This window comes from Urocitellus parryii, chromosome 2, assembly GCF_045843805.1.
Source record: "Urocitellus parryii isolate mUroPar1 chromosome 2, mUroPar1.hap1, whole genome shotgun sequence".
Lineage (NCBI taxonomy): Eukaryota > Metazoa > Chordata > Mammalia > Rodentia > Sciuridae > Urocitellus > Urocitellus parryii.
Genome location: NC_135532.1, coordinates 185926758 through 185953962, shown reverse-complemented (window position 1 = coordinate 185953962; position 27205 = coordinate 185926758). Strand labels below are relative to the sequence as shown.

Here is a 27205-nt window from a genome sequence, read left to right as displayed (position 1 = left end):
CATGATTAAAGCTGGGCACCTATGCCTGCTCTCTCCCACTCCAGTACACAGCAGCCTCTCCTGAGGGCTCTCCAGCCTCCTAGTCTCCACCTGTTCCAACTTCTGGTAAACTCAGATTTTTCATCTGCCCTGGGCTATGTTTATCAGTGGTTAAGTTTGATAGCCCTTATGTTTCAGCTTGGAAGCAGATTCCTGGAATCTAAACCCAGATCTAGCCCTTACTAGTTGACCTTAGACAGATTATTTAACCTCTACAATGGAGATAAGACACAATGATTATAACCAACTATCTTATAGAGCTGTGATACTAGTCCAGTAGCAGAAAGATACCACACTCCAATTGGTAAATTGATGATACTTTAATCAAGAGACTATTGGAAAAGGTGTTTGGGTAGCCTGGCACACACACTGTAATTCCAGCACTCAGGAGGCTGAGACAGGAGGATCAAAGACAGCCTCAGCAATTTAGTGAGGCCCTAAGCAGCTTACCAAGACCTTGTCTGAATTAAAAATATAAAAAGGATTGGGGATGTGGTTCAGTGAGCACCCCTATGTTCAATCCCTGGTACCAAAAACAAAACAAAACAAAACAAACAAACAAACAAAAAGATGTTTGGGCAGGGAATCTACAAAGTTAACCACAGCAGGGAGCCCTTTCTACCAGAAGCTCTCAGAGTCAAGGGATATGTTTAAGGGGCACAGAGCTTCAGTTTGGGAAGACAAAAAAACTCTGGTAAAGGACAGTGGTGACAATGTAAATGCACTTAATGCCACAAACTGTACACTTAAAAATGCTTAAAATGGTAAATCATGTGTTAGGTATACAGTGTTTTACTGTAACTTTTGAAGAAGAGGCAGAGATTGGGAGGAAGTTGGAGCCCCTCGCTGCAGTGCCTCCTGCTCTGTGAGCTCTGTCCAGCTCCAGGGACATCTGGCCTGGATGAAGTGAGAGCAGAGCTCCGCTTCCCAGGCTGCTGGGAGGTGAGCTGGGAGGATGCAGCAGGGACTGCACAGTAGTGTTGCTGCTGCAGCTTCCACTAACTGCTGCCTTCTTCCTTTATAAGTTGCCTTCTCTCTGACAAGTCATGTTCCTCCCTCCTCAAAACATTGAGATTACAAGTCTCTGAAACCTTCCCTAGCCAACTCCACCAGTCTCTAACCTCCACCTCCCAACACACCCACATCTCCCACAGTGCCCCTGGTCTTGTCCCAGGTCCAGTCCCTGCCTCTGCTAACTACCCTGTGTGTCCACCCCATCTTTTCTACAGTATGGCAGCTCAAGGGCAGATGCCATGTCTCTCTTTCTTTGGGTTTCTCTGACAGTGTCAATGGTTGCTGTGAGTTGCCATTGAGTGATGTGACTCACTGATGGAAGGATCTGGTGGCTCGTGAGTCCCCGTCCTATTGTGTGCAATGTTCCTCCATGGATGCTCCTCTTATGCATGACCAGAAGCTCATTTGGCCACCTCCTGTCCCTACTGAAATGAGAGCTACTTGAGGCCAGGGACTTTTCTCAACTGGAACGTCGTCCCTATACCCTGGTGCATGGTTTAAGTGTTCATCTGGATTCAGTTAATTTTGGCATTTGAGGCTAGCCATTTTGGGGTAGCTGTGATGGGTGGGGCTGGTTTCAGTGGGGGCTTCAGTGTGGATGATGTCTGAGATTCTGGAGACAGAGGGGATAGAGAGATGGGCCTATCATCTTCCCATGACCATTGACTATATTCCCTTTGGGTTCTATTTTTCATCTGGCTATTTTGGGCAGGCTTATTTCTCAGAGTCTCACCCAAATCATATATGGCATTTGAGGCCTTCTCTTGAAGACAGAGAAATCTGTGACCTTTGTGGGAAATGTGCCTGCTCAACAGTCCCAAGTGTATTGACCTCTGATAAACTTCCTCCCCCTGCTCCCTTGTCCAGTGGTCACAGTGTTCTGGCTGCTGAGGGTGGGACACAGACACTCCTGGCACAATGGGCCATAAGGCAGTCAGATTTCAGGAGTGGCACATGACAGGGACATGGAAGTCTCAGTGACCAGCCCCCTCATTGCTTAACCAAGGCCCTCAGTGTCTGACTGAGGTGTGGCCTCCTCAGTGACAGGGTGGCAGTAGCCACAGGTTTCCCTCCTAGAGGAAATACCCCATGCATCGAATGGCTGACTCTAGAGTAGCCAGCTATGAGTTACATCTGCCCCTTTGGTGGTCTTCTTATGATTCCAGGCATTATTGGGCCATGGGGTTCCCATATTTCCTTTATATTCTGAGCCAAGAATAGACAAAACTCAGGCCCCTCTTTGTGGGGAGTGGTGACTTGGATTAGGCTATCTGATTGCCTTGTGGTTGAGGCATGCTTATGCTAGAATCCCCTGTTCAAAAGTACAGGTTAAGATGGCCCAGTTGCTATGGCAACACCAGCCTGAGGGAACTCTGGGCAAAGGCTCAGAATTATCAATCTTTTTTAATTTTTAATTTTATTTTTTACACAAATGGAGCACAACTTTTTATTTCTCTAGTTGTACATGATGTAGAGCCATACCATTCATGCAGTCAGTTATCAGTCTTAACCTTGAAACTCACACAATCGCTTCCAGGAATAGAGGATTCTGAGCATAGCAAGATAACCATAATGCCTGTCAGTAGTATGACCTTCAAGCCTGAGGGGTTTACAGAAACTTTCCCACAAATAATCTGTAGATGATAAAACCTACATAATAAATGTATGGAGCCAGCTCTGGATCACTGTTCTCAACCAGAGATCAGTTTCCCACCTGATTCCACTTTTCTTTCTAAATGTTTGTGTGTTTTTTGTAATCCCTCATCACGCCTCAATGGTTTCTGAATTAACGACAGCTCAGGTCACGACACCTCTTCTCTGTTTCTCTAAGAATAACCCCATTCAACTAAGATGCCTTGACAGATCCCCTTCCTTGTACAGGGTATTGTCACATGGAATTTCCAAACTACTTCTCTATAATCCCACGAAGGAAGTTTTTGCTTCTGCTTTACAGATGAAGGATGCAAAGTTCAGAAGGGTGAAGCCATTTGTGTGAGAACCCACTCCTGTCTCAATTTTCTCTCCACAGCTCCCTCCCAGCTGACACAGGCCAGCACTCTCAAAAGGAAGGTTACACATGTGAGGAGCCCAGAGCTCATGATGATTCCAGAGATTCTGATCCAGCTGCAGAGGCCTCCTTTCCAGGGCTCAGACTGCTGCCAGGCCTGCTATCTGCCTCCTGTCTGATGCTGCATCCAGAAAACTCCTCAGAGCTGACAAATTCCCCCCTTTCCTTCTTCTCTGTCAGCAGATCCCATCAGGCCTGTGCCACCATGCCTGGCAAATGGGGATACTTTTTTAATATTTATTTTTTAGTTATAGGTGGTGGACACAATACCTTTATTTTATTTATTTATATTGGTGCTGAGGATTGAACCCAGTGCCTCACGCATGATAGGCAAGCGCTCTACCTCTGAGCCACAACCCCAGCCCAAGGGAAGAGCCCCTTCCACACTCTTGCAGAAACAGTGGATAAGGGGTATGTTTCACAGCCTCAGCCAGAGAGGAGGTCACTTCCCTTAACAGATCACCCCTCACCATATGGGCCCTCAGACCCCACCCTGCCACCATGAAGGGGAGACAGAAACACTGTGGAGACCCAGAGATCACTGGAGACGGGAGAAACAAGGAGAGCGGAGGCAGGAGAGACCCCAAACTTATTTCCACACCTCTGAACAAAGAGTAGGCTTTTTATTTCTTATGTTTTTGTTAAATTTACACAATCTCTCCCAGCACCGCACAGGAGGGATGGGGACAAACCTGGGTTGGCCTGACTCCCTCTGAATATTACATGGTGTCTCCAAAAGACAGTAACAGTTTGGAGTTCCAGAAATCCCTCACCAAAGGAGGGGCAGGCTCAGAGACCACATTCAGGCAGCCAGAGGCGGGGTCAGTGCCGAAGGATCTGGGTCTGGCTTGCACTTTTTATTATTAATGTCTAATTTCACTCTCAGAAGTATCCCATTGGGCTGGGGTTGTAGCTCAGAGGCAGAGTGCTTGCATGAGGCACTGGGTTCGATCCTCAGCACCATGCAAAAATAAATAAATAAATAAATATATTGTGTCCACCTATAACTAAAAAATAATATTAAAAAAAAAGTATCCCCGTTTGCCAGGCATGGTGGCAAACATGGTGGGATTACATGTCTGTAATCCCAGCGGCCCAGGAGGCTGAGGCAGGAGGATTGTGAGTTCAAAGCCAGCCTTAGAAAAAAAAAAGATGCTAAGCAACTCAGTGAGACTCTGTCTCTAAATCAAATACAAAATAGGGCTGGGGTTGTGGCTCAGTGGTTAAGTGCCCTGAGTTCAATCCTTGGTATGCCCCCCCCCCAATTTTTTAAGAAAAGTATCCGCATTTGATTATGCCTCCCGAACACTGTGAACACAGACTCTGAGTCTCCAGGTGGTGGGGAAACAAGGATGTAACTCCTAATGGTTTGCCATCTAGAATTCATATATGGCATTTGAAGCCTTTTCTTGAAGACAGAGAAACCTGTGACTCCCGCGGGAAATATGCCTGCTCAACAGTCCCAAGTCTGTTGACTGGAACTTCTGGAATTCTTCTGCGTGTTCCAGTGGAGTTTCAACCTCAGGTTTGAAGAAAAGGACACAGCAGCACAAGGCACACCTGTCTTTGCTGTGATCCAAGGAGTCTGAGCTCATGGAGGCTTAGTATTTGCAGGGCGTGGCAAAGGGTAGCCACAAACCTCCCCGCCCTGAAGCCCTGACATGCACACAGACACACCCGCAGCCCAATGCATTCTGCCTTCAAAGAGGTTCAGGGGCAGTGGAATTATTCATCAAACCAGAATGATGTCTCAGTTATACTCAATAATTTTATTTTACCTGAAGCACAGCCCGTGCTGCTGCTGTTCCCAGAGGCTGTTCTGGGCAGAACCTTCTGCTGATCCCTTCCATGCTGTGGCCATGCCCCATGAGGCAGTCAAGGAGACTGGTCTGCACAGGCTGGTGCTTTCCAGAGGCCACTTTGATAGCCCCTCGGTTCCTATCCTTGTATTGGACGTTTGGATTTTACCACCTGGGGCGGTGGGGTACAGGGCGGTGGTGTTGGGAGTGGTGTAAAAACCCAAGGCAAGAGAAAAGGGTGTGCATAGGACTTGGAATGGAACTAACACAGGTATAAGTCCAGGGGTGAAAGACCTTGAGTGCTCAGTTACATAAAAGAGAGAAAGGCATTTAGGAGGAAGGGATGAGAAAAAGAGGCAGAGATAAATTATCTAAACTCCCTTCTTTGGGCTTTAAGCTCCATGTGTCTGTTTTGGGGGGTTTTAGTGCCTAGCATAGTACCTGGCATGTTAATAGATGCTCAATAAATATTTGGGGGAAAAAGAAAAAAAAATATGGAGGAGACCAGAGAACAGGTATTAGGGAAGACATGAGGAACAGAAATTGAACCCACAAGCCTGGAAGGAGAAATGGGTAGCTGAAACTCCTGGAGGGCTAGAGGGGGGCCATCCTCATGGGCCTGTGGGGATGAGGTTGGGAAAGGACACCTGGGGGTGGAGCTAGCACATTGCTTTTCACCGGTGAATGATCCCAGAACTTCCACCCATCAGATTCTCCATCAAGAACAAACAAAAAAATGAGAGCATTGTCCCCTGCCCCCAGTCCCCAATCCTGGGAACCAACTGTTCCAGGCCAGACCAGTGTCTTTGCCCAAGTTACTTTGTTCTTGCAGCTGTATCTGGAAGACACTGGGCCAGTTCCAGCTGGGTGACAGGGCTCCCTTTCAGGAAGATGACGATGTCGGGACAGTGGGAAACCACCTCTCACTTAGGCAGGGACCTGATCAGGTGGAAGGGAGCTTGCCTTAGTCAAGGAAAATGCTGAGCCAGGGAAGATTGCAGGGAAGGAGTGATCCTCCCCCAGTGTGCACCATTTTTTTTCCCTACGGGGAACTAGAAGGACTAGGCATAGTTCTGGAGCTGTTTGGAAAGGAGGTTAGCAAGATCCAGGCTTTTTGGATCATATTGATTGACTCACATTAGCCACAGAATTAGAGCTGGAAGAAACCTGAGAGACCATCTGGTCTCTGCACTTATTTCTGAGGAAATTGAAGCCAAGGTCATGCGATGTGAGAGGAACAGCTTGAACTCTGGAATTAGGCTGTTCAGGCTTGAATTCCATGTGATTCACTCTCTATAGGAAGCCTGAGGCAACAAACTTTCTTCACTAGCAAAATGTGTTTAATAATATCTACCTTGTAAAATGGTTGAGAAAATTAAATACGGTTGTGTTGAAAGTGCCTGGATGGTGCACAGCACACAGGTACTCCTGAGTTCCAACTAATGGAGGTAATGGAGGAGAAGTCTACCACCTTCAGGCCTGGCTCATGAATGCTTTCCACTCAATATTCCACATTTGCTCTTCCTGGATCCACCAACCCAGCATGATGGAACCAGCTGAGAACTTCAGGTTTAGAGGTTAGGAGAGTGACCAGATGGAGGGAGCCTGGGTTTATGAATGGCCACATGAGTGGAATCCTTACTCCATCCCTCCGCAGATCTGCTGAGAGTTTGGGCCTGTTGTTATAGCTGCTGTCCAATCTTTCTACTCAGAAACAGACAGTTATGGGCTGGGAAAGCACACAATGGTGATATGGAAATTGCATTAAAAATCAAACTGAGGGGGCTGGGGCTGTAGCTCAGTGGTGGAGCACTTGACTAGCATGTGTAAGGCACTGGGTTTGATTCTCAGGACCACGTATAAATAAATAAATAAAAATAAAGTTCTATTACAAAAAAAAATTTATATCAAACTGAAAAGAAAACATGCAAAGGGGCTGGGGATGTGGCTTAAGCGGTAGCACGCTCGCCTGGCATGCGTGCGGCCCGGGTTCGATCCTCAGCACCACGTACAAAGATGTTGTGTCCGCTGATAATTAAAAAATAAATATTAAAATTCTCTCTCTCTTTAAAAAAAAAAAGAAAACATGCAAAAATGAAAAGCTGAAACAACTTTAATAACCATTAAAAGTGGACTGGTCATGTAAATTATGTACTTTCTTAGACTTTTCCTGCCCAGCCTCTAAAATTTTATCCTCTAGCCCTGACATTTCGCATCTCTTTCTCTGCTTTACTTATTCTTCTTGTCCCTATCATCATCCAATGTGCCATGTATCTTTATTGCTAGTTCTCCCAACAGAATGTAAACTCCATGATGTAGGATGATTTTGTTGGATTCGCTACTATACTGTCAGTTCCTAGAAAAATGCCTGTCATATACCAGATACTCAATAAATACTTGTTGAATGAAACAAATACATGGATCTCTACAAGGAAATGTTATAATTAAAATGTTTCTTACAAATATTTAATGACATGAAAAATGTTTATAGTATGTCAAAATCATACAAATTAGATTGGTAAGTTATCCCAATTTTGTTTTTAAAAATTGATCTAGAAATAATGATTTTGTACTCAGAAGAAAAGCCTGGAAAAATATAGATCAAATTGTTAACAAGTTTATCTCCTTTTTAGGATGTTATTAAGATGTATTTTGCATGGGCATGGTGAAGCACACCTGTAATCCCAGCAACTTGGGAGGCTAAGGTAGGAGGATCACAGCCTCAGCAACTTAGCAAGACCCTATCTCAAAAACCAAAAAGTGTTGGGGGAGGTGTAGCTCAGTGGTAAAGTACCCTGAATTCCATCCCCAATATTCTTTAACCCTCAGCCCCACCCTCCCAAAAAAGGAAAAAAAATAGAAAAAAGAAAAAAGGTCTGGGAACCATAGCTAAGAGGTAATTTATCCCCAGATTCAATCAACAGTATTGGAAAAAAACTTAAAAAGATGTATTCCTATTTCCTACATTTATAGACTATTGGATTTATAACAAGCATGCATAATATTTTTGATAATCAAAAAAAAAAGCAAAACATACATGCTTAGAAAAAGCTGTAAAGAATATAGCAATATAACATTGGCTATTCCTTGGTGATGGGAGCTTCAGTAATGCTGTACAACTATCCCAAATTCAGTGGCTTTAAAGAATGTTTATTTTGCTCAGGGATTTGGGAAGGGCTCAGCTGGGTGGTCCATCTGTGATCCAAGTGGCATCAGCTGTTAGGGCTGGACATGACATTCCCTTTCCAAAATGGTTTCTTTACTCACACTGTCTGTTGTCTCCATACTCTGTGGCTTTACTTTCTACATGGTATCAGTCTCCAGAGAGCCGGGTTCTCTGTGTGGCTTATGTGTTTCACAGTATGTGGTCTCAGGAGAGCTGCACTGTTACATGGCGGCTGGCTTCTAACAGGCAGGAAGTGTGAGCTGCTAGGCCACACAAGGGCTTTGTGCAGCGCTGGCACAATATCACCTCTACCATATTCTACTGGTTGAGGTGGTCTCAGGACCCACCCAGCTCTAACAGGTAGAGAAACAGACTCCCAGCTCTTGGTGGAACAGTGGCAAGGTCGGACTGCAGGATAGCATGTGACATGGGAGATACTGTGAGAGTCATCTTTGGAAAATATAACCAACCACAACGTGGCTACAGGTGATGTCACCTCTTGTTTCTTCACTGCACCTTTTTGTATTTTCCAAATTTTGTATAATGAGCATGTATCACTTATAAGCAGAAAAAAAATTCTATTAAAAGAATCATGGCACAGAACAGTGTAGACAGCCATCACACTAGCTGTTGTGTGTCTCTGTGGCTCAACACTTTCAATACTATGCCCTGCTCCTAGGTGGTCAATCAGAATGGGGGTAGGAAAGGGAGTGTCACATCATAAAGGCATTCCCCAGTTGCTGGGCATTCTTATTTACCAGCTTTCCTAATTTATTCCATATAAAGGACTCTATCCTTCAATGAGATTTTTTTTAAAAAAATTTTATCTCTTTGAAGCAATCAATCTTCTTTTTGTCATGACCACAGTGAAACTCTACAGCATGGATTCATAATAATAAATATTCACTAAGAATCCACATCTCAGGCACTCTTTGAGTGAGCTTAATAGTGTGATATCTACTAAGTCTATGTATGTGTAAAACATAATATTTAAGCCAGGAATTATAAGGAATACAAAAATAAGCTGATTTATTGCCTCTGAGAAGCTTATATTCATGGGCAGAAATGTAAGAAAATAATCATAATATGCAAAATAAATAACTCTTAAAATCTACGTGTCAGCAAAGTGTTTTAAGAACCTAGAGAAACTGGTTTGAAGAGATGTCTATGTGTGAGAGATTTAAAAAAAAATCAGCTGTTTGATGAGGCAGGATCAAGGAATTCTAGGCTGAGAAAATAGTGAAGACTTAAAGGTATGATAATAGATGGCCTGAAGGAGGGATGGAGCTAGAATGGACACCCTTGACCATGCAGGTAATTGATACAGGCCATTCTCTAGGCATCTGTGCCTAAAGGTACCTGGAGGGTGAATTATTTGACCAATTTGCATTTTTAGTCAGAGATAGTAGTATCCAATGGTGCAGAAAGGGAAATTAAGGCAGAAAGGCTGGTTAGGAAAGACTCTAACCTCAATATAAAAAGGAAGGGAGGTGGGCCTTAGTTAGGGCAGAAGTAAAAGTGAAAGGGTGGTGGTGGTGGTGATGCACAGGACCTGGAAGTGGCTGAATCTGGAGAGAAGGGGGCTGGGAGTGTTGCTCAGTGGTGGAGCACTTGCCTAGCACATGAAAAGTCCCAGGTCCTTCCCCAACAATACAAAAGAAAAACAAAACAAAACAAAAAACCCTCTTGAGAGAAGGACAGGACAGTTGCCCAAGAGACCAGGAGTTTAGTGGCACTACCAACAAAGTCAAGGAATGCTGTTTTTGGTGCCTGGGGACATCCCGTGGAGGCACTCTGCAGGCAGGAGGATCTGGTCACAAATGAAAGTTTGTCACTGCACTGTCGGAGTGAAAGTCACCATGCAGGGAGAGAAAGGGGAGTGGGCAGAAGTCAGGGAAGTACTTTTTTTTTTGAGGGCAGATGCAGGTTGAGAGGTCGGAGGAGAAGCAAGGGATAAGAGAGAACAGAATGAATAGGAAGAAGAGAGGACAGTGTTATGGGCAACAGCAAGCTTGGGTGGGGAGATCACAAGGGCTGGCTCTGCTGCCCATTACTCTCCTTGGAAGACAAATCCAGGGCATGAGAAGAAGCAGTTATAGTCCAGACCAGTGCTGCCCAGCAGAGCCGTTGCAATAGTGGAAATGTTCTGTATCTGCACTGTGTGACAGTAGTCATAGGCCGTATATGGCTATGCACATGGCACATGACAACTGAAGAACTGATATTTTTAAATTTATTTTTTGAGGAACTGAATTTTTAACTTTAGAATCAAGTCCCTGAATTTTCAAGATAGCAGTTTGCAAAAAAGGCTAGACTTGACTGCCCATCACTGGAAATGCTTTTTTTGTCTGCATACAACAGAAAATAGTCAGAAACTTTCGTCTTTTCATAGGCAACTTATTTGTGGGAAGCCATTCTAACACGTGATTGGGCGGCTCCCGTTAAGGGCCTGAGGCACTTTGGCTAAGTCGAAGTTTTTCCCGACCCTTTCCTGATGAGAGAGCCCATCCGTGTGGGGGTGTGCCTGACCACTGACCCCGGGGACCCAATCACTGACCCTGACCTTGGAGTGCAGCCCCCCCTCAACCTTCATTGGATGGAATTCTCCCCTGAATCTCTTGTTCCCTAATAAAAGGCTAGTCCCCGGCGTGCTCTCTCTCTCTCTCCTGCTAGCCCTGAGTAATCCTTGCTGCCCTGCTGGGCGGCTAGAGGAGCGAACCAGAGAGGTGAGCCGTCTCGGACCTAGCAATAGAAATAAGGTAACTGAGTCTTGTGTTTTTATTTCAATCTCGTCTAACTAACTTTATGCCTAGAACCTCATTAATGAAACCACTGTGCAGGTCGCATGGTAGACTTATTCTTAGTGGGTTAATTTGAATGATTTGGTAGAAAGGGCAATCATATTATTTGAGTTGCTAAGAACATGTTTCACCACGACGACCCACCTCATTACAACCACTCATTTCCCCACTCCCTGCCCTCCTGTCAGCAGCACGGGACCTTCATTTGGTGACCATATACAGGAATCCAGTCTGCAGGGAGCAAGGCCTAGCAGCAATAACTTCAGGCATTATGGGTCCCATGTCCCTTGCAAGTAACCGGCTTTGCTACCAGCCTTTCCCAGATGTAACTCCATCATTGGACATTCAGATCCAAGGCTGCAAAGTCATTCAAAGCCATCTTACTCCCTTCCCAGAGAACTATTTTATGCACCAGGATTTTCTTTTCTTTTTTTCTTTTTTTTTACAAAAACCAAAATAATTTTATTCACTTTTTCAGATTTTTGCTTCCACAAGGTGTTCAGCAAACATGCTAAGGCGACAGAATGTCTAGTTGGTCACGACATGCAACATGGACCATACAACTGATGACAGCAGCGACCACGCTCACCTGAGCTACCCGCCCCCAGAGCACAAAGGGGGTCTGCAGGAACACACCAAACCACACGGCAATCAGCAACCTGAGGTAGGTCTCTTTACAGTACAAAAAAAAAAAAAAAACAAACTTCTATGCCAGTGTGAGACACTGATTAGCAAGAGCTGCTGAAAGTTGCAGACTTTGGAGAGAAGGAGACTGTGCGACAGCTGCAGTGAGGAAGGAAAACACACCCACACGATCCTGAACCCTGTCACTGAACTGTGGAGGTGTGGGAACAGGCAAATGAAAAGTACCACCTAAAAAAAGCAGCAGTTGGCGCCGGGGCTGGGAGCCAACAGGTCTTGGAGCTGGACAGCCCCGTGCAGTGGGCAGCTTTAGGAACCTGAGGCAGTGGGACTCTCTGTGAACGGACTGATTCCAGTTTAGAAACAACAGCAAAAAGAGGAAGGCAGGAAAGAGACCCCTGCCCCCTCTGTGAGGAATGTGTCTGCAACTCTCATTCCTGCTGGAGGCGGGGAAAGGGGTCTGGGGCTGTGCCCCACTGCTCTCCTGACAGAAACAGTGACACCAGGACAGAAAGCAGGAGCCCTGAGAATTCATAGCGCTCTGCCAGGCCTCCAGCAGCCCCGTCCCGTCCCTGGAGTGGCTGCGGGAAGTCAGCAGAGGGGGCCGTGGAGGGCCTGCTATTGCCACATGTCTTCCTTGGGACACCCAGAAAGCCCAGCACCGTGAGACATCCAGCTAGAGAACAACAAAATGCTACCCTTCCTACAGTCTAATAGCAAAACCAGATCTCTAGTGCAGCAAACTGTACAAAAATGATAGAAAGGAATATGCACTGTTATTAGCACAGTGCTTATTTTAATATAAAATAAACAGCTTACATTTTCACTGTAAATATAGGCTATATACAGAATTATATATAGATATAGCTACACGTATAAAGCTTCATTATAGGCCTCTGATACATTTATAGTAACGGTTCCCTGAACCTTTTAGAGTGAAATTAAGAACAAAAACTAAATTTTGTTTACATGAATATGGAATAAATACAATAATCAAAATATGATTCTCCCTAAAAGTGAAACACACAAGCCGATCCTGAAGTGCTGTGCGAAAGATAAAATCGGGAAAGGCAAGGTTTCGGCAGGAGGACACAAGGGGCCCGCCCCAGGCAGGGAATGGCGATGCTCTGAAGAAAGGACTTCGTCAGTGGGAGGAGTTAGCCCTTGACAGCCACCTTGTTCTCTGCAGCAGCAAACATGGCGTAGAACCGGGAGCTGTCATTGGACAGAAGGACTGATGGGGTGTCAAACTCCACCACCTGCAAGAAGAGGAGATGGTGTCAGAATGTGACTGTGGGACAGTCGGGGTGACTCACAGGACCTACTGCTAAGGAAAAGAGGCACACCCCAGAACTTCCCCATAGGATGAAGCCAGGGGGACAACTCAACTAGTCTTGCTGCATCCATTTTCCCAAATACCCAGGGAGTAAAGAAAAGTTCAGGGAGAGAGACCTCTAGACTCTCTGTGTATAAATCCCATTTCTTCCAGCCTTGGGAATGAAGGAATCGATCAACAGGTTCTAACACTGCAGGGAAACGACCATGGCTCAAGTCAAGGACACACAGACATGTGCCATTTTGCTGTGTAAACTAATCTAACCCTACAGACGGTAAAGGAAGAGCTCAGGATGCCTAATTGGCAGGGGAAAAAAAGGAAGGGATTGACTTAGTCAACCATCCATCCTGGAGATGGACTTCCAGGCAGAAGCCACCATGTGTACAAGGCAGAGGGCATCCCCCATGTGGGAGTCTGTGATGTTTGAAAAGTGCTGTCAGGGGAGACTCGATGTATCACAGTGCTTATCTTGGGGGTGTGGGGATAAATAACTTGTGATCTTGTTTTTGCCTTTTTGTGTGTTTTAGGTTTTACTAAAATTAATGTCTTGCAGAAAGAACAACTTATATATCATGAGAAACTTGGAATCTATTACTGATAATAATGGTACCACAGTGACTACTTTTTTTGGTGGGGAGTACTGTGGATTGAACCTAGGGGTGCTTTACCACTGAGCTACATCCCCAGACTCCCCAACCCCCACCTGCTTTTTGAGACAGGGCCTCACCAAGTTGCTTCGAGCTTTGCTGAATTGCCAAGACTGGCCTAAAACCTGCAATCCTCTTGATTCAGCCTCCAGAGTGACTGGGATTATGGGTGTGTGCCTCTGCTCCCAGCCCACAATAACTTCTTTTATTAAAGTTTATTATGTGTCAGCATTTTGCTTAGTGATTTATGTGCCATCTCTCAACATGTAATCAATCCTCACAACAGTTGAGAAAGAGAAAGGTTAACTTCGCTTTTCAGGTGAGGGGACGTAGGCTCAGGGACTTTGACCAGGGTAGAAGGAAGTAGAAGGATTATTTAACAAGAGAAAAAATTAAGGGGAAAGAAGATCAGAGTGCTCATAAAGAGTCAATCGTTCTCCAACTCCAAAACACATTGAGTCATCCCTAGAAACAAACAGGCCTGGACTGGTGTCTTTTTCCTAGCCAGGTGTGGTGGCACACTCTTGTAATCCCAGCAGCTTTGGAGGCTGAGATAGGAGGATCATGAGTTCAAAGCCGGTTTCAGCAAAACTGAGGCTCTAATAAATAACTCAGTGAGACCCTGTCTTTAAATAAAATACAAACTGAGCTGGGGATGTGGCTCAGTGGTTAAGTGCCCCTAAATTCAATCCCTCATTACCCTCCCCCTACAAAAAATTCCTAGAAGGTGTTCTACTTTGTTTTATTTTATTTTTTATTATTATCCTTTTTTTCAAAGAGGTTTATCTGGGAAAGTAGACACATATTCAAGGGAGAATGGGGCAAGCAATCTCAAGAGTGAGACACAGCAACCAGTTGGTGTGTGTGTTCCTTTAAAAAAAAATACACACACACACACATTATTTTTAAAATTTTTCTTCCTTTTACCTTATTTTATTAAGTTCTATTTAATACCTACAAACACAGTAGTAGTGCTGCATAACTAATATATTAAAAAGAATCTAAACATTTAGGATCATGTAAAGGACAGTCACAAAAAAATACTAATATTAAAATAATTTCAGGAAAAGGAAAAAAATCATCTATCCCTATATTTTCTCAACTTAGTTTTTGAGCCCTGGCTGAATCGGTTCTACAGAATGCTTTTCTCAATGTGCCCACCCCTGCAGTAGTGAGGTGTGGTGGTTAAAAGCACTGGCTTGGGTTTCAGGGCCTGAGTTCACTTCCTGGGGCCCTGAGGCCCCTGAGCCCGCATCCCCTCATCTGTGAAGCACAGTTAGCACTCCTGCCTGGTTCTGGCTCTTGTAACAATGGAGTCACATTGTGAGATGACTTGTAAAGCTCTAAGCACAGTGACGACACACAATAAACCTTTAATAAAAGTGGCTGTTGTGGTGCCATTATCATTAATAACAGAAGACAAGCCATTATGAATGGCCTATTTCTACCATATTATTAATTTATTTCTATCCCGGGGCACACAGAGGAGGTATTTGTCCAACATAAATTTACTTGACAACTGCTTGTGGGAAGAACTGTGGAACAGAGTGCTGCTGAGGACCCAAAGAAGGGGAGGTGGGACCCCTCCTTCAGAGAGCTTACAGGGGGCTCTCCAGGGAGACAGAGCATCTCAGAATCACTACAGATGAAGTAGAAGGACTACAAAAAAAGGGACAGATAAAGTTTAAGAAGGCTGAGGCAACTAGGGAGTCTCATGAAAGCTTTTGCATTTGAGCCCTGTCCTTCTTCAGGGACAGGCAGGCTATAAGCAGGTAGTAGAGCTCTCAGAGTGAAGACAGAGAGGGGACAAGGCTTAGAGGATGCAAGATTGTCTATAGCCAATGATGCCTGCAAAGAAGGCTAAGCTAGAACCAGACTGTGGGGACGTCTGGAGCAACAGGGTAAGAAGTTTGGCACCACTATATTATTGCAAAAAGCAAACACAGGTGGCTGGTCAAATATGCCTTAGGTGGTTCTTATATAGATGAATGAATCATTAAGTACATGTGCTCTCTGCCTTACCTCAAAGTGACATTGCTTACAATCAACAAAAGAACTATTAAAACAAAATGAAAGTGCAGTAGGAGTCCACCTGATTCCATCTCTAGATTATTTCCCTCCCAAGGGCAACCAGAATAGTGTTGCTATGGCTGCTTATCTGAATGCCTAGGACCACATGAAGATGGCAATCAGCCCATCACTAGCAGAGGGCAGCTTTCCTCCCAGAAAAAGCCACATGCCAAGCCAAAGTCCCAGAAGGGCTCAGTACCTGTCCCTGGGCCAGCACCATAATCCTATCAGAGCCTAAAACTGTATGCAGGCGATGGGCAATCGTCAGCATGGTGCAGTCTGCGAATGCTTCTCGGATGGTCTCTTGAATCAGTAAGTCTGTCTCCGTATCCATGGCAGCTGTGGCTTCATCTAAAATCAGAATCTGCCAGCAAAGCAGAGAAGAAAAAGGGATCCAGAATGCTTAATTCCTTAATTCCATTCTGGTTAATCTCAGTTTCACTAAAATGTATTTCATTATTTAAATTCTATGCTATACATTGTTTTTTTTCTAAGTAGATACACATGTATAAAAATATGTTTTGGCTTAGAACTGAAATAACCCACATTTGCCTTGATTTCCACAAACAGGACATACACATAATACTGTTAATTAAATACTTGATCCTACTTGCTGTGTGGCTTTTGATGTACACCTTAACTTTTCTGAACCTCTTTTTCCTATTTGGAAAATGAAGAGGGGTTCCATTTGATGACCTGGAAGTTCCTGAAGCCATTCAATCTTCTGTCTATAGTCTACAGGGCTATAACTATTCCCTGGCCAGAAATAACAGTGTCCTTGGATTCTGAAGGCTTAGGGAGGTTCAAAAACACAATAAAAGACACCTCCCCAAACCCATATACTAAATTGTGTCAAGGCTAATTTAGAAGCAACGCTGGCCATGCTCTTGGATAGTGCTCCTGGGCTTGGAGATAGGAGCCTGGGACCCCATGGCCATAAGCAAGGTTGCACTCCCTGCTCCAGCTCTTCTTTGCTGCTCTTTGTTCCCACCACCTGCCCAGTGCCTCACCTCACTGTGTTCTCACCTTACAGTGACGAAGCAGGGCCCGTGCTATGCACAAGAGCTGCCGCTCCCCCACAGAGAAGTTGTCCCCGTTTTCCATCACTTCAGATTCAAGTTTCAGAGGTAGCTGAGCAATCTAGGGGTGGGGAAGCAAAGATTGGAAGAGTAAAAATCCAAATTCAACCTTTTCAACTTCCAGAGGCAAAAAGAAATGATTCTGAAACTTCTCAAAGAATTACCAGGCACTTCTTGGCTCATCTGAAAGAAGGGACATATGATCACGTGTACTAGAATCCACGTTTTCTATGACAGCTTACGTTCTGAATATAGGATTCTGTTAGTTCCACACCATCAAAACATCCCAGAAGTTCCAATATTTATATGTCCCACAAATCTTGTCAGATTGTGGCCCCTCATTTTTGGTTCTGAAATTATGATCATATAAAAGGAAATGGAGTAAACAAAAGTCCACTCCTAAAGGCCGAGGCTGCAGGCCTGTGGCTGCCAAACTTTTATTTTTGTAAGCCGTGGAACATATTCTTCAAATGAAACTGCTGGAGAAAGCCCAGTGAGAAAGACAAAAGCAGGGCTTATCTATTTGAATCGAGGTAGGGGATACTGAGCCTGACTCAACTTGGGCAAACTAGAGCCCGACTCCAGGCCAGTGGTACCCATCTTCAGGATGTGGCTCCTGGCAGGGGCCTGCTGAGTTGCCCTAAGAGATCTGTGATTCACATGCATACTACATGTTTTCTGCAGACTCAGTAAATTATATGACTTTTACACATACATAGTTGCTGCAAAAGTATTACACTGTTATGATTAATGAAAATTAATTTAAAAGCATTAATAAATTCTGAGTTGTCATTAATATCTTTACAGTCAATGGATAGTATGAGGCAATATGACCATGGGTGGTGTGGGAAATGAGGTTAGGAGGAACCAACCCTTAGGATATATCTGAAATGCCTGGGAAGCTCTGCTCCAAAGCACTCTTTCACAACATCTTGGCTTTGGGGGAAAGGTGGCTGCTGGCAGGGGGAGCTAGAGCAGGCTGGGGAGTGAGGGCAGCACCCCTAGGTTTCTCCCCTTACAATTCCAGCACAGCTCATGTTGGGCTCTTCACTTACACATTCTTTCATGTGTGTCCTTTCTAGGGCATCCCAGATCTGGTCTTCAGTGTACTGGTTGAAGGGGTCCAAATTTGATCTAGAGAGAAATGAAGTAAGAAATTTTCAGAGGTCAGAGTTTAAGCAATCAAACTCCAAGTATTGACAGTAGTGAAAGTTTAACATGCACACACAGAACAGAGGATTCTAGCCCTGAAAGTCACAAATGCCTCATTCCACAAGCAGCCACAAAGAAGTCTGAGAACAGACTGGGCCTCCCTTTCTTCTCTATAAAACTTGATTCAACTTTATCTTTTTACTGTGTAAATAATACTAGTCAGGGGCTGGGGTTGTGGCTCAGTGGTAGAGCGCTCGCCTAGCACATGCGAGGCCCTGGGTTCAATCCTCAGCACCACATAAAAATAAATAAATAAATATATTGTGTCCAACTAAAAAATAAAATATTAAAAAAAATAATAATACTAGTCATACAAATTTTTTTTCTGTCTTTTTTCTTTTTCTTTTTTTGGTACTAGGGATTAAATCCAGGGGTACTGAACCACTGAGCCACATCCCCAGCCCTTTTAAATATTTTATTTAGAAATAGGGTCTTGATGAGTTGCTTAGGGCCTTGCTAAATTGCTGAGGCTGGCTTTGAATTTACCATCCTCCTGCTTCAGCTTCCCGAGCCGAGAAAATTTTTTAAAAATACAGATATGCAAAACACAGAACAAAAATGAGCATGTTTTAAACACCTCTAATGATACCCCTCGAAACAAACACTGTTAGTATTTTGGCAGATATCCTTTCAGATTTTTTCCTGTGTCAATGTGTTAAAAAATACATCTCTTGATATGTATAAGCTTAGAAGGATATAGAAAAATATCTTTTCTTTTTGTAGCACTGGGGATCTAACCCAGAGCCTAATGCATGCTAGGCAAGCACTCTGCCACTCAGCCACACCGCAACCCCTGCTGTCTTTCTCAATGCACCCAGCTGAGAGCCCTATCACTGAGCAGGCAGCCCAATGACAGCCGGCCCAATCAGGAAAAGAAAATGAAGGGCAGAGTGGAAAGGAGAGAGGGAAAAGGGTGACTCAGAAGGAAGGGATTTTTTTGGTACAGATTACTAGTTTGGGGATTACTGATGTTTAATGTACTGATTGTTTCTACCTCAAAGAAATCAAAATGATACCAAAGGAACAGGACTGGACATTTCTGAACATCATGTTGACAGTGGAGGCAGAGGCCAGAGGGACACATCTATAAGCCAACTGTCAGAAGCCAGAAGAGGCAAAGAAGGAGACTCCCCTATGAGTGTCAGAGGGAGGCCTGAAATACCTTGATTTCAGATTTCTGGCCTCCAGAACTCTGAGACCATACATTTCTGTTGTTTTAATCCACCTAGTTTGTGGTACAGTTGTTCTTTGGTATCCATAGGGGATCAGCTTCAGGACCCTCAATGACACCAGAATCCATGGATGCTTAAGCACCTTATGTAAAATGGCACAGAATTTCCATAGAACTTGCACGCATCCTCCCATATACTTTAAATCATCTCTAGACTACTTATAATACCTAATACAATGTAAATGTCACATAAATAGCTTCATATTACATTGTTCAAGGAATAATGCCAAGAAAAAAGTGCACAATTCAGTATAGATACAATGGAGGGGGAGGCATTTTCAATCTGAAGTTGGTTGAATTCATGGATGGGGAACCCGTGGATACAAATGGCTGACTGAACTTTGTTATGAAATTCTAGGAAGGAAGCATACCTACTAAATTCATCAAATACTTCTTATCAGACAAATAGCATACATTAGGACAGCTGCCTGCTCACTAAGCAGCCTGCCCACCAGATTTTCAATGGGTGAAAGCTTGGCAGACACATTGACAGGGTTGACCCCAAAACCCTGGGCCCATCACAGCAGCTGAAGGAACCTCGGAGGACTAATCCATGGGTTTCACATAAGGAATACTTACGTGCACCAGTGGGTGGTCTATATGCACATTAAGGCAGACCAGACCATTCTCATCAGGGAGCTAATCAGGAATAGAAAAAATACCTCCTCATTTAGAGAAGCCAGATGGTCCTGGGTCTGACCCTCAGACAGCAAGGAAAGCAAAGTTATGCATACAGTGCATCAGAAGTACTCAGATGGGCAGATGGACAGGAGAAAAAAAAAAAAAGAACCCTAAACATGAGGGTGCTTATTTTTAATAATCTGAACTCCTGGGGTCCTGATGTTGCCAAAAGTGCATTTCCATCTTTGGTTTTCTAAATTTTAAGCATCTTCTAAGCTGCCTACTGGCCACTGTTAAATGAAGCCAAGAACACCTCCCAGGGTGTGAGATCATGTAAAAGATCCAGTGGAAGTCCTGGTACTAAACACCCTGTCCTACCATCTGGGGTGGGAGCTCCTGAGAAGACTTGGTCCTCAGCAGGAGGCGCTGGAACTCACATACCTCTTCAGGGAAGCTCAAAACTGTTATTCAGAAACATGGGCTGATCCTGGCTGTTGGTTGGTAAGGGTAAAATTAGGTGATGAAAGAAGTGAACGCAGAGTAAATGACAAAGACTAAAGAAAGCAGCAGACTGTGTGGAAATTTTTCAAGGTGGGGGAGGTAAACCAGGAGACTTTGAGAATGCTGGTAAAAGGTCACTAAAGGTCAAGACCCCTGGGGAGGTAAGCTTGCCTCTGCTTTTTAGCGGGATGGACTCTCCCTCAAAGTTGTAATTATGAGCAGTGTCACAACACATCCTTCAGGAGGCATCAGTGAGACACTGCAGCCAGCTGGCCTAGGTTCAAATTCTAGCTCTTCCACTTTCAGCTGTCTTTAGGTAAATTACTTAACTTCTCTGGGTTTCATTTCTTCTGTCTATAAAACAGGAATAATAATAGTACCTACCTCATGGAGTTTTGAGTATTTGATGAATTAGCACAACTAATTCATCCTGAGTCCTCACTAAGCTTAGCTGCCACTATTACTCTTGCTGTGTTACTGTAAGAGCAGCAGTGCCCAGTATAGAATGACTTTTCAACAAATGTTAGATACTATCTAGTGGACTGTTTCTTTCTGATATAGAGACTAAAAATTTTTTTTTTTTTTGGAGTGGGGAGAGGGGTTCCCAAATTTGACAAGAAGACTATCAAAAAGAGGAAAAGGAGCTTCCTTAAAGCCAGAGAAGAATTCAGAGATAACTAAAAGCCCTGAGATTCTAAAGCTGTGCTTTAGCCAATCTGGAGCAACTTCTAAGCCATCTCAAGTCCCAGATGCTCCTGTACCAGTTGCTCGCCCAGGATGAGCCAAAATGGAATGAGCCAGTTATGGTTCCAGTTGTTTTTGCTGTGATTGTGAGCTGAAAGCTACAGATATTTCTTAAAAGTAAGAAAATTTAATGAACAGATCAAACGAGTCAGAGGGCACCTGGATAGAAAAATGAGAACATAGCTACCTTGCTAATGAATGGATGGATGCTGAGTAGAACTGTTCAGATGAGGAGGCCACCATCACTCACAGGGGAACAAGACTCAGGACAAACTAGAGTGACAGCTGGGGACAATCAGTCTCACTTCAGAGCAACAGCCACCAGCCCAGCCAGGCAGCAAACAGCCCAAAGGACAGAAAGCACATTAGCTGGGGTGAAAGTGCAGAGGCCAGAGCTGGGCACAGGGACTTCTGGGAAAGGGGGAGGAAAGCAGAGCACTGCCCAGGCCATGGGAGGGAGAGGCTAGAAAAGCACTTAAGGCCCCGACTTGGGGCCTTTTCTCGTGGAGACAAATATCAGGGCAAAAGGCAAGGAAAGGAACAGCAGCAGAAACGCAGGCCTGAGAACCCAAGCCCAGCATGAGGGAGGACTGGGATGCAGATATGGGGGATGGACTGAGATTCTGGTTAAATCTAAGGAGGGGTGTGGCTGCAAATCATCTGGTCTATGATTTTGATTATATACATATGCAGACCAATTCAGGAATTTAGACCTCAGGACTTTCTGAGTTTGCTTGATCTTGTTTTTCATTTTGCTTTCCCTCTAAGAGCTCCTTTCAAGCTTTAATTGCTTGCTGGTATCTCAAGATGCACCTGCCCTCAACATTGGTTAATGGTGGTGGAAATGAGATTTCCAGATTCAAAGCCTCTAGGAGGCAGATGAGGAAATAGCTGACCTAGTCTGCCCTTGCTTGGGAAGCTCATTTCAGGATTCCTACTAAGAAAAGCAAATGAATGTGACAAATTAAAATATTCTTTGGGAATCTATAAGAAACCAGGGAGGCACAAGGGGTAGATAAAAGGAGGAGAATAGATGCTCTTGAATTCGACCTTTTTAGTTATCTACTGACTGAACAAGCCAAAACTAGAGCAGCAGAAATTACGTTTACAAAATTTTCTGAGTTTGCAGAGCTACCTGCCCAAATAGCACTGTGAGTGCAATAATACCATCTCCTCAGTTTGTCTACAAGGCTGCAAACATCTCTCTGGATATGATACCAAATGGTCCCAATTCCACTAAAGTTGCACATAACGCCCCTCACACATTCCACGAACAGAGTTGTACACACCATGGTCAATTCTAAATCATAAACTCTCGAAGCCCCCAATTCACAAATCCAAACAAAGTGCTATTAAAGTTAAGGTTTTTTAGTTGGGTGTGGTGGCACAGGTTTGTGCCAGCGACTTGGGAAGCTAAAGCAGAAGGATCTCAAGTTCAAAGCCAGCCTCAGCAACTTAGGGAGGCCCTAAGCAACTAAGCAAGAACCTATCTCAAAATAAAAAATTTTAAAAAGGGGCTAAGTATGTTTAAGCACCCTTGCATTCAATCTCTAGCACCAAAAAAAAAAAAAAAAAGGAAGAAAGAAAAGAAAAAAGAAAATTAAGGCTTTTTGGTAGCAACATTTTCAAGTTCAGTCTGAAGTTTTCCATGCTTTCTTAATTCTCTTGCAAATGATGATGAAAAAGCAACAATAAAAAAAAAAATACAGTGCTTTTGTCTAGGGCCAAATAATAAAAGGCCATTTTTTCCCTCCAAAGTGTTCCTATGGTATCCAAAAATAGAAAGATTTATGAGAAGAGAAGACTCGGCAACACGTTCTAATGTCTTAAGTTTAAACCTGACCTTTCAATGATTTCTAATTTTCTTCTGACATTGCTTAAATGACCTTGTTACCTCAATATCCAAAGGGAATGACTCATTATCATCAAAGGATCCAGAACACACTGTCCAAGTTCAATGAGAGAAATGCCAAAATAAACACTCCCAGGGTGTTGACTCTACATGAAAATGGGCATAAGTTCAGTTTATTGACTGGTATAAACTGGATGTTTGTATACCCCCCAACTTATCTAACAATGTGACAGTATTTGGAGATGGGATCTTCTGGAGGTAAGTAGGTTTAGATGAGGTCATGAAGATGGGGTCCTTGTGATAAGATTAGTGCCCTTCTAAGAAGAGGAAGGAACACAAAAACTTTCTTGTTCTGCTCTGTCTGCATGTATACACCAAGCAAAGGCCACATGAGGATATAATAAGACAGGAAGAGGGCCCTTACCAGATGCAGTCTTGGAGTTCTTAGAACTGTGAACAATAAATTGTACTAGCCTACAGTATTTTAGTACAGTGGTCTAAGCAAATCAAAGTATCTACCAAGCCTTCTTAAAAAAAAAATTAGTTCAAATGCCATTTCTGAAGAAGGGAATCACTTAGCTTTAAAGACAAGTCTGAACACTGGCTATTGTTACTGAAAATTAAGTTGGTATCTAATTTTTTGAGCTGCTGAAAATTAAAGAGGAATGGCAATATTACTTTCAGAATGATTTTAAAGAAGTCCAATCTAGGGCAACTATATCGTCAAAACTGTTTTTATTTCCAAAAAGAGACAGTTTAAATTGAAATGGACACAAATTACAGACACACACATAGGAGACAGAAACTGAAGGATAAAGGTTAGGATAACAAAAAGGAAAGATGACTTTCTTCTTGATTACTATTAATAAATTTAATAAAATTACTATTTTAAGAAGAGGAACTTTATCTCTGGCATTCTGGTAGATTTCAGAAAGAAACATCATTCCAGAGTAAGTACCAAAGATGGGGGAAGTGGGTTGAGGGTGCAGCTCAGTTGTGGAGTGCCTGTTTAGCCTGTAGGAGGCCCTGGGTTCCATCTTTGGCATATATAAATAAATAAATAAAAGGGAAGGAAAGGGTCCAGAGCAAGGAGACGCTAGAAAATGAAAAAAAATCTGAGGGGTAATAATGCCTGAAAACTATCCTTAGGGTTGTAACTTTGGACTGGGAGGCAGATGCAGGGCAATGGTAATGAGACTGATGGTAGCAGCCACCATTTATTGACTTGTCTATCACTGACCAGGCTCCGGGCTTGTGTTGTTTGTATGAATTTATTCAATTTACAACAACAAAAGTATCCCTATTTTAGGGGTGAGGAAACAGGTTTAGGATTGGTAATTTATCTATTCATGGGGAAGAACTCTGGCCCAAATCTCTCTGATCTCTCTCATCCATTGCAGGACCTCTCTGCCCTACTTAGTTAAAGTGGTTCATGCAGCAGAGTTGCCTCTTGTCTCTGCAACAGAAAGTATACAGTATATGCTGAGCATGGTGGTGCATGCCTGTAATACAGGTAGCATAAGAGTCTGAGGCAGGAGCATCGTAAGTTCAAAGCCAGCCTTAGCAACTTAAGCCTGAAGCAACTTAGTGAGACCCTGTCTCAAAAACAAAACATAAAAAGGGCTGGGGATATGGCTCAGTGGTTAAGTGCTCCTGGGTTCAATCTCTAGTAACAGAAAAATGAATAAACAAATAAATAATTAAATAAAGCACACAGCATGGAGGGGAAAGCACTGGACTGAGGTCACAGGATCTTGTCCCAGGTGCCAGCTCTGGCACAGTGTACATATCCACCCAGCCTCTAAGTGAGGCAGGAAGCATGCAGGTGCCCAGGTCCTCACCTGACAGTGCCACTGAACAGCACTGGTTCTTGAGGAATGATGGAGAGTTTGCTTCGGAGGTCAGCAAGGCCAATATCATTGATTCTCACTCCATCAATCTTGATGCAGCCTCCAGATAACTCCACCAGACGGAAAAGGGCCATCCCTAGAGAGGACTTCCCTGGTGATCGAAGAGAGGCAGAAAAGTAGCTCTATTAGCAACTTCTGGGAAAACAAAACTGGTTTATCCCCAGGGCAAAATCATCTTTTTCTCTTCCTAGTCAATCATTCTTTTGACTGATTGACTGAGATAATGAATAAATAACAGTGGAAACAGAAGAAAGCATTTAATGCTCCCGAGCTACAAAGCAGTCATTTAAATCCACAGCTGCATCCCGAGGCACGAGAAAGATAGGTTCCTGTTCATGAGAGTCAAGTGGAAATAGGCCTGTTCTCCCTCAGGAACAGGCACACAGGGTGGACTGCAGAGCGAGGGGAACACAGTCCTACAGCAAGTGGCTGGGGGCAAACCAGGGGACAAGAGGTCCTGCCTCTCTCCATCCCCTTACTGTGGCTGAGAAAGAAACTAAGACAAGGCTTCTCACTGCCAGAGCAGTGGGGAGAGGAAGAAGTTCTGGGGTAAATGCACCAGGCCAGGAGGCTTTGGCTTGAGCAAAGGTGTGACTGTGGATGACTCTCCTGAAACAGGGAACTGTGGCAGAGAAGCAGGTCTGTGGATGAAATAATGAGGTCAGTATTCTAAAGACTGGCAGAAGTTTTTAATTGATCTGCATTTGAAAAGCTATGCAATATAGGAAGACAGTGTCCACCTCCCATAAACTCACAACTGACACAGTTCCTTTAAGTTTCTTCCTTGGAATTGAGATCATCCCAGAGATACAATATTATCCCTGTTTCATTCACTGACTCTTGTTTAACAAGCACTCACCCAACCTTTACCAGATAAAATTTGAGTGGTTCCAACATATTCACAATGATGAATTAATCTAGTCTTCTCTGAGGCCGGACAGTTAGCTTATGTAAACTTTTTATAATAATGTTGGGTTACATTCTTAGAACTGAAATTACTAAGTCAAATAACCATGTAAAAGTCTCTCCATATGATGACAAAAATGAAAACAAAACAAAAAAACAACCACCCAAAAAAATCCCACAAAGCTTTCTATAATTCAACCCTAGTTTAGATCTAGAGCTAGGGTGTTTCAACCCAGGCTCTACTTTTCCTTGGCCCATTTTCTGACCCTCACAACCTTCTCCTGCCTCCTAAGACCCCTCATGAGAACCTCAATGACTCACTAGGACTCTGTTTCTGCAGTGGTCACCAAGGGTACAAAGCACCTACCTTACCCCCATGTCTACAGCCACATCCCTACAGTTGGGATTTGTCTCCTGAGCAGAATCCTGTCAATGACCTAATAGGAACAACAAGCATCCTAATGCTTCCTAAAGCAGCAATCCTCACAGGCGCTACCAGAAACCAGCTGGGAAACCTGGTCCACACAGCATGACAGTTCCCTTCCTAGAAATGAATGACTCTATTCAGAACCAGGGGACTTGGTTATTGGCCCCTTTCCCGGATATGAGAAGGGGAGGGAGACTTCACTCAGGCTGAGGCTGTGCTTTAAGATGTAAGAAGGAAGGAACAGGGCTCATACAAATGGCCAAGTTGTCTCCCTTAAACCAAAGGTGCTGGATTTGGACTATCTGGACTGGAGGGGAAATAAACCCCTACAGTGGTGTTCCTGACTGTGACCATGGCAGAGCCTCAGCTCTGGGCCTTGGTAGAAGACATGTTAGGATTGGAGTTGAAACAGTAACTCAGACTATTTACTACTATTTTTCTTGTTTATTCTTTGTCATTGCTTACTTTTCAGTGACGTCCTATTGAGTATTTTTTGTTTGTCTTACTTGTGTTAAAGGGAAATCACAGGGAAGGACATGAGTCAGTTTTGAGGAGAGGCATGTACCCCTGGGGCCAATACAGCAGAGGAGACCTTATGGGAGGACAAATAAGAGCTTTGGGATAGACATGTCCTTGGCTGAGGATTCTCTTTTTAGTCTGAAACACCTGGAGGCAGTGTCTTGTTTTGACATGAAATAATTCCCTCCAACAGAAAGTAGGTAATGCCTTTTTCTTTCCTAAGAAGGCTCTTTAAAGTAAATTGGCCAGAAAAGACAAAAGGTCTCTTTTTATTTTTTTATTTTCTCATGGCAAGAAAAAGTGCTGAAATGATTTTGATGCCAAGAAAGCATGGAACCCAGAAACTAATGATAATTGAACCAAAGAAACCTCTTATACAAGGACAGACACATTAGTAAAAGAAGATAAGACTCAGTCTTTGAAAATGTCACTAAGGAAGGAAATGACCCTAGAAATCTACAGGGTAGGTAGTAACACGTTTCTAAGAATAGAGTGAAGTAAAACATTTAAAATGAAGCCTGCTTCTCTATTTCTTCACAATTGACGTCAGATCAAGAAAATAATTTCTGTCTTCAAGGAACACAGGTTCTTTATTTAGAGTTGTTCAAGCTTCTGACAAAT

General features: G+C 43.6%; 1 protein-coding gene across 6 annotated transcripts in view; it reads right to left on the bottom strand.

Moving 5' to 3' along the window:
• Positions 1-11362: 11362 nt before the first annotated feature.
• Abcc5 (ATP binding cassette subfamily C member 5) overlaps positions 11363-27205 on the bottom strand; it is a 78423-nt gene continuing 62580 nt past the window's right edge. For all 6 annotated transcript variants that reach the window (XM_026389400.2, XM_026389403.2, XM_026389405.2 and 3 more), the window contains exons 26-30: positions 24664-24823; positions 17717-17795; positions 16609-16722; positions 15782-15946; positions 11363-12788 (exon numbers count right to left, since the gene is read on the bottom strand). In XM_026389400.2, the coding sequence (XP_026245185.2) occupies positions 12687-12788; positions 15782-15946; positions 16609-16722; positions 17717-17795; positions 24664-24823 (620 nt within the window). In that variant the 3' untranslated portion in view covers positions 11363-12686. The remainder of the gene's footprint in view (positions 12789-15781; positions 15947-16608; positions 16723-17716; positions 17796-24663; positions 24824-27205) is intronic.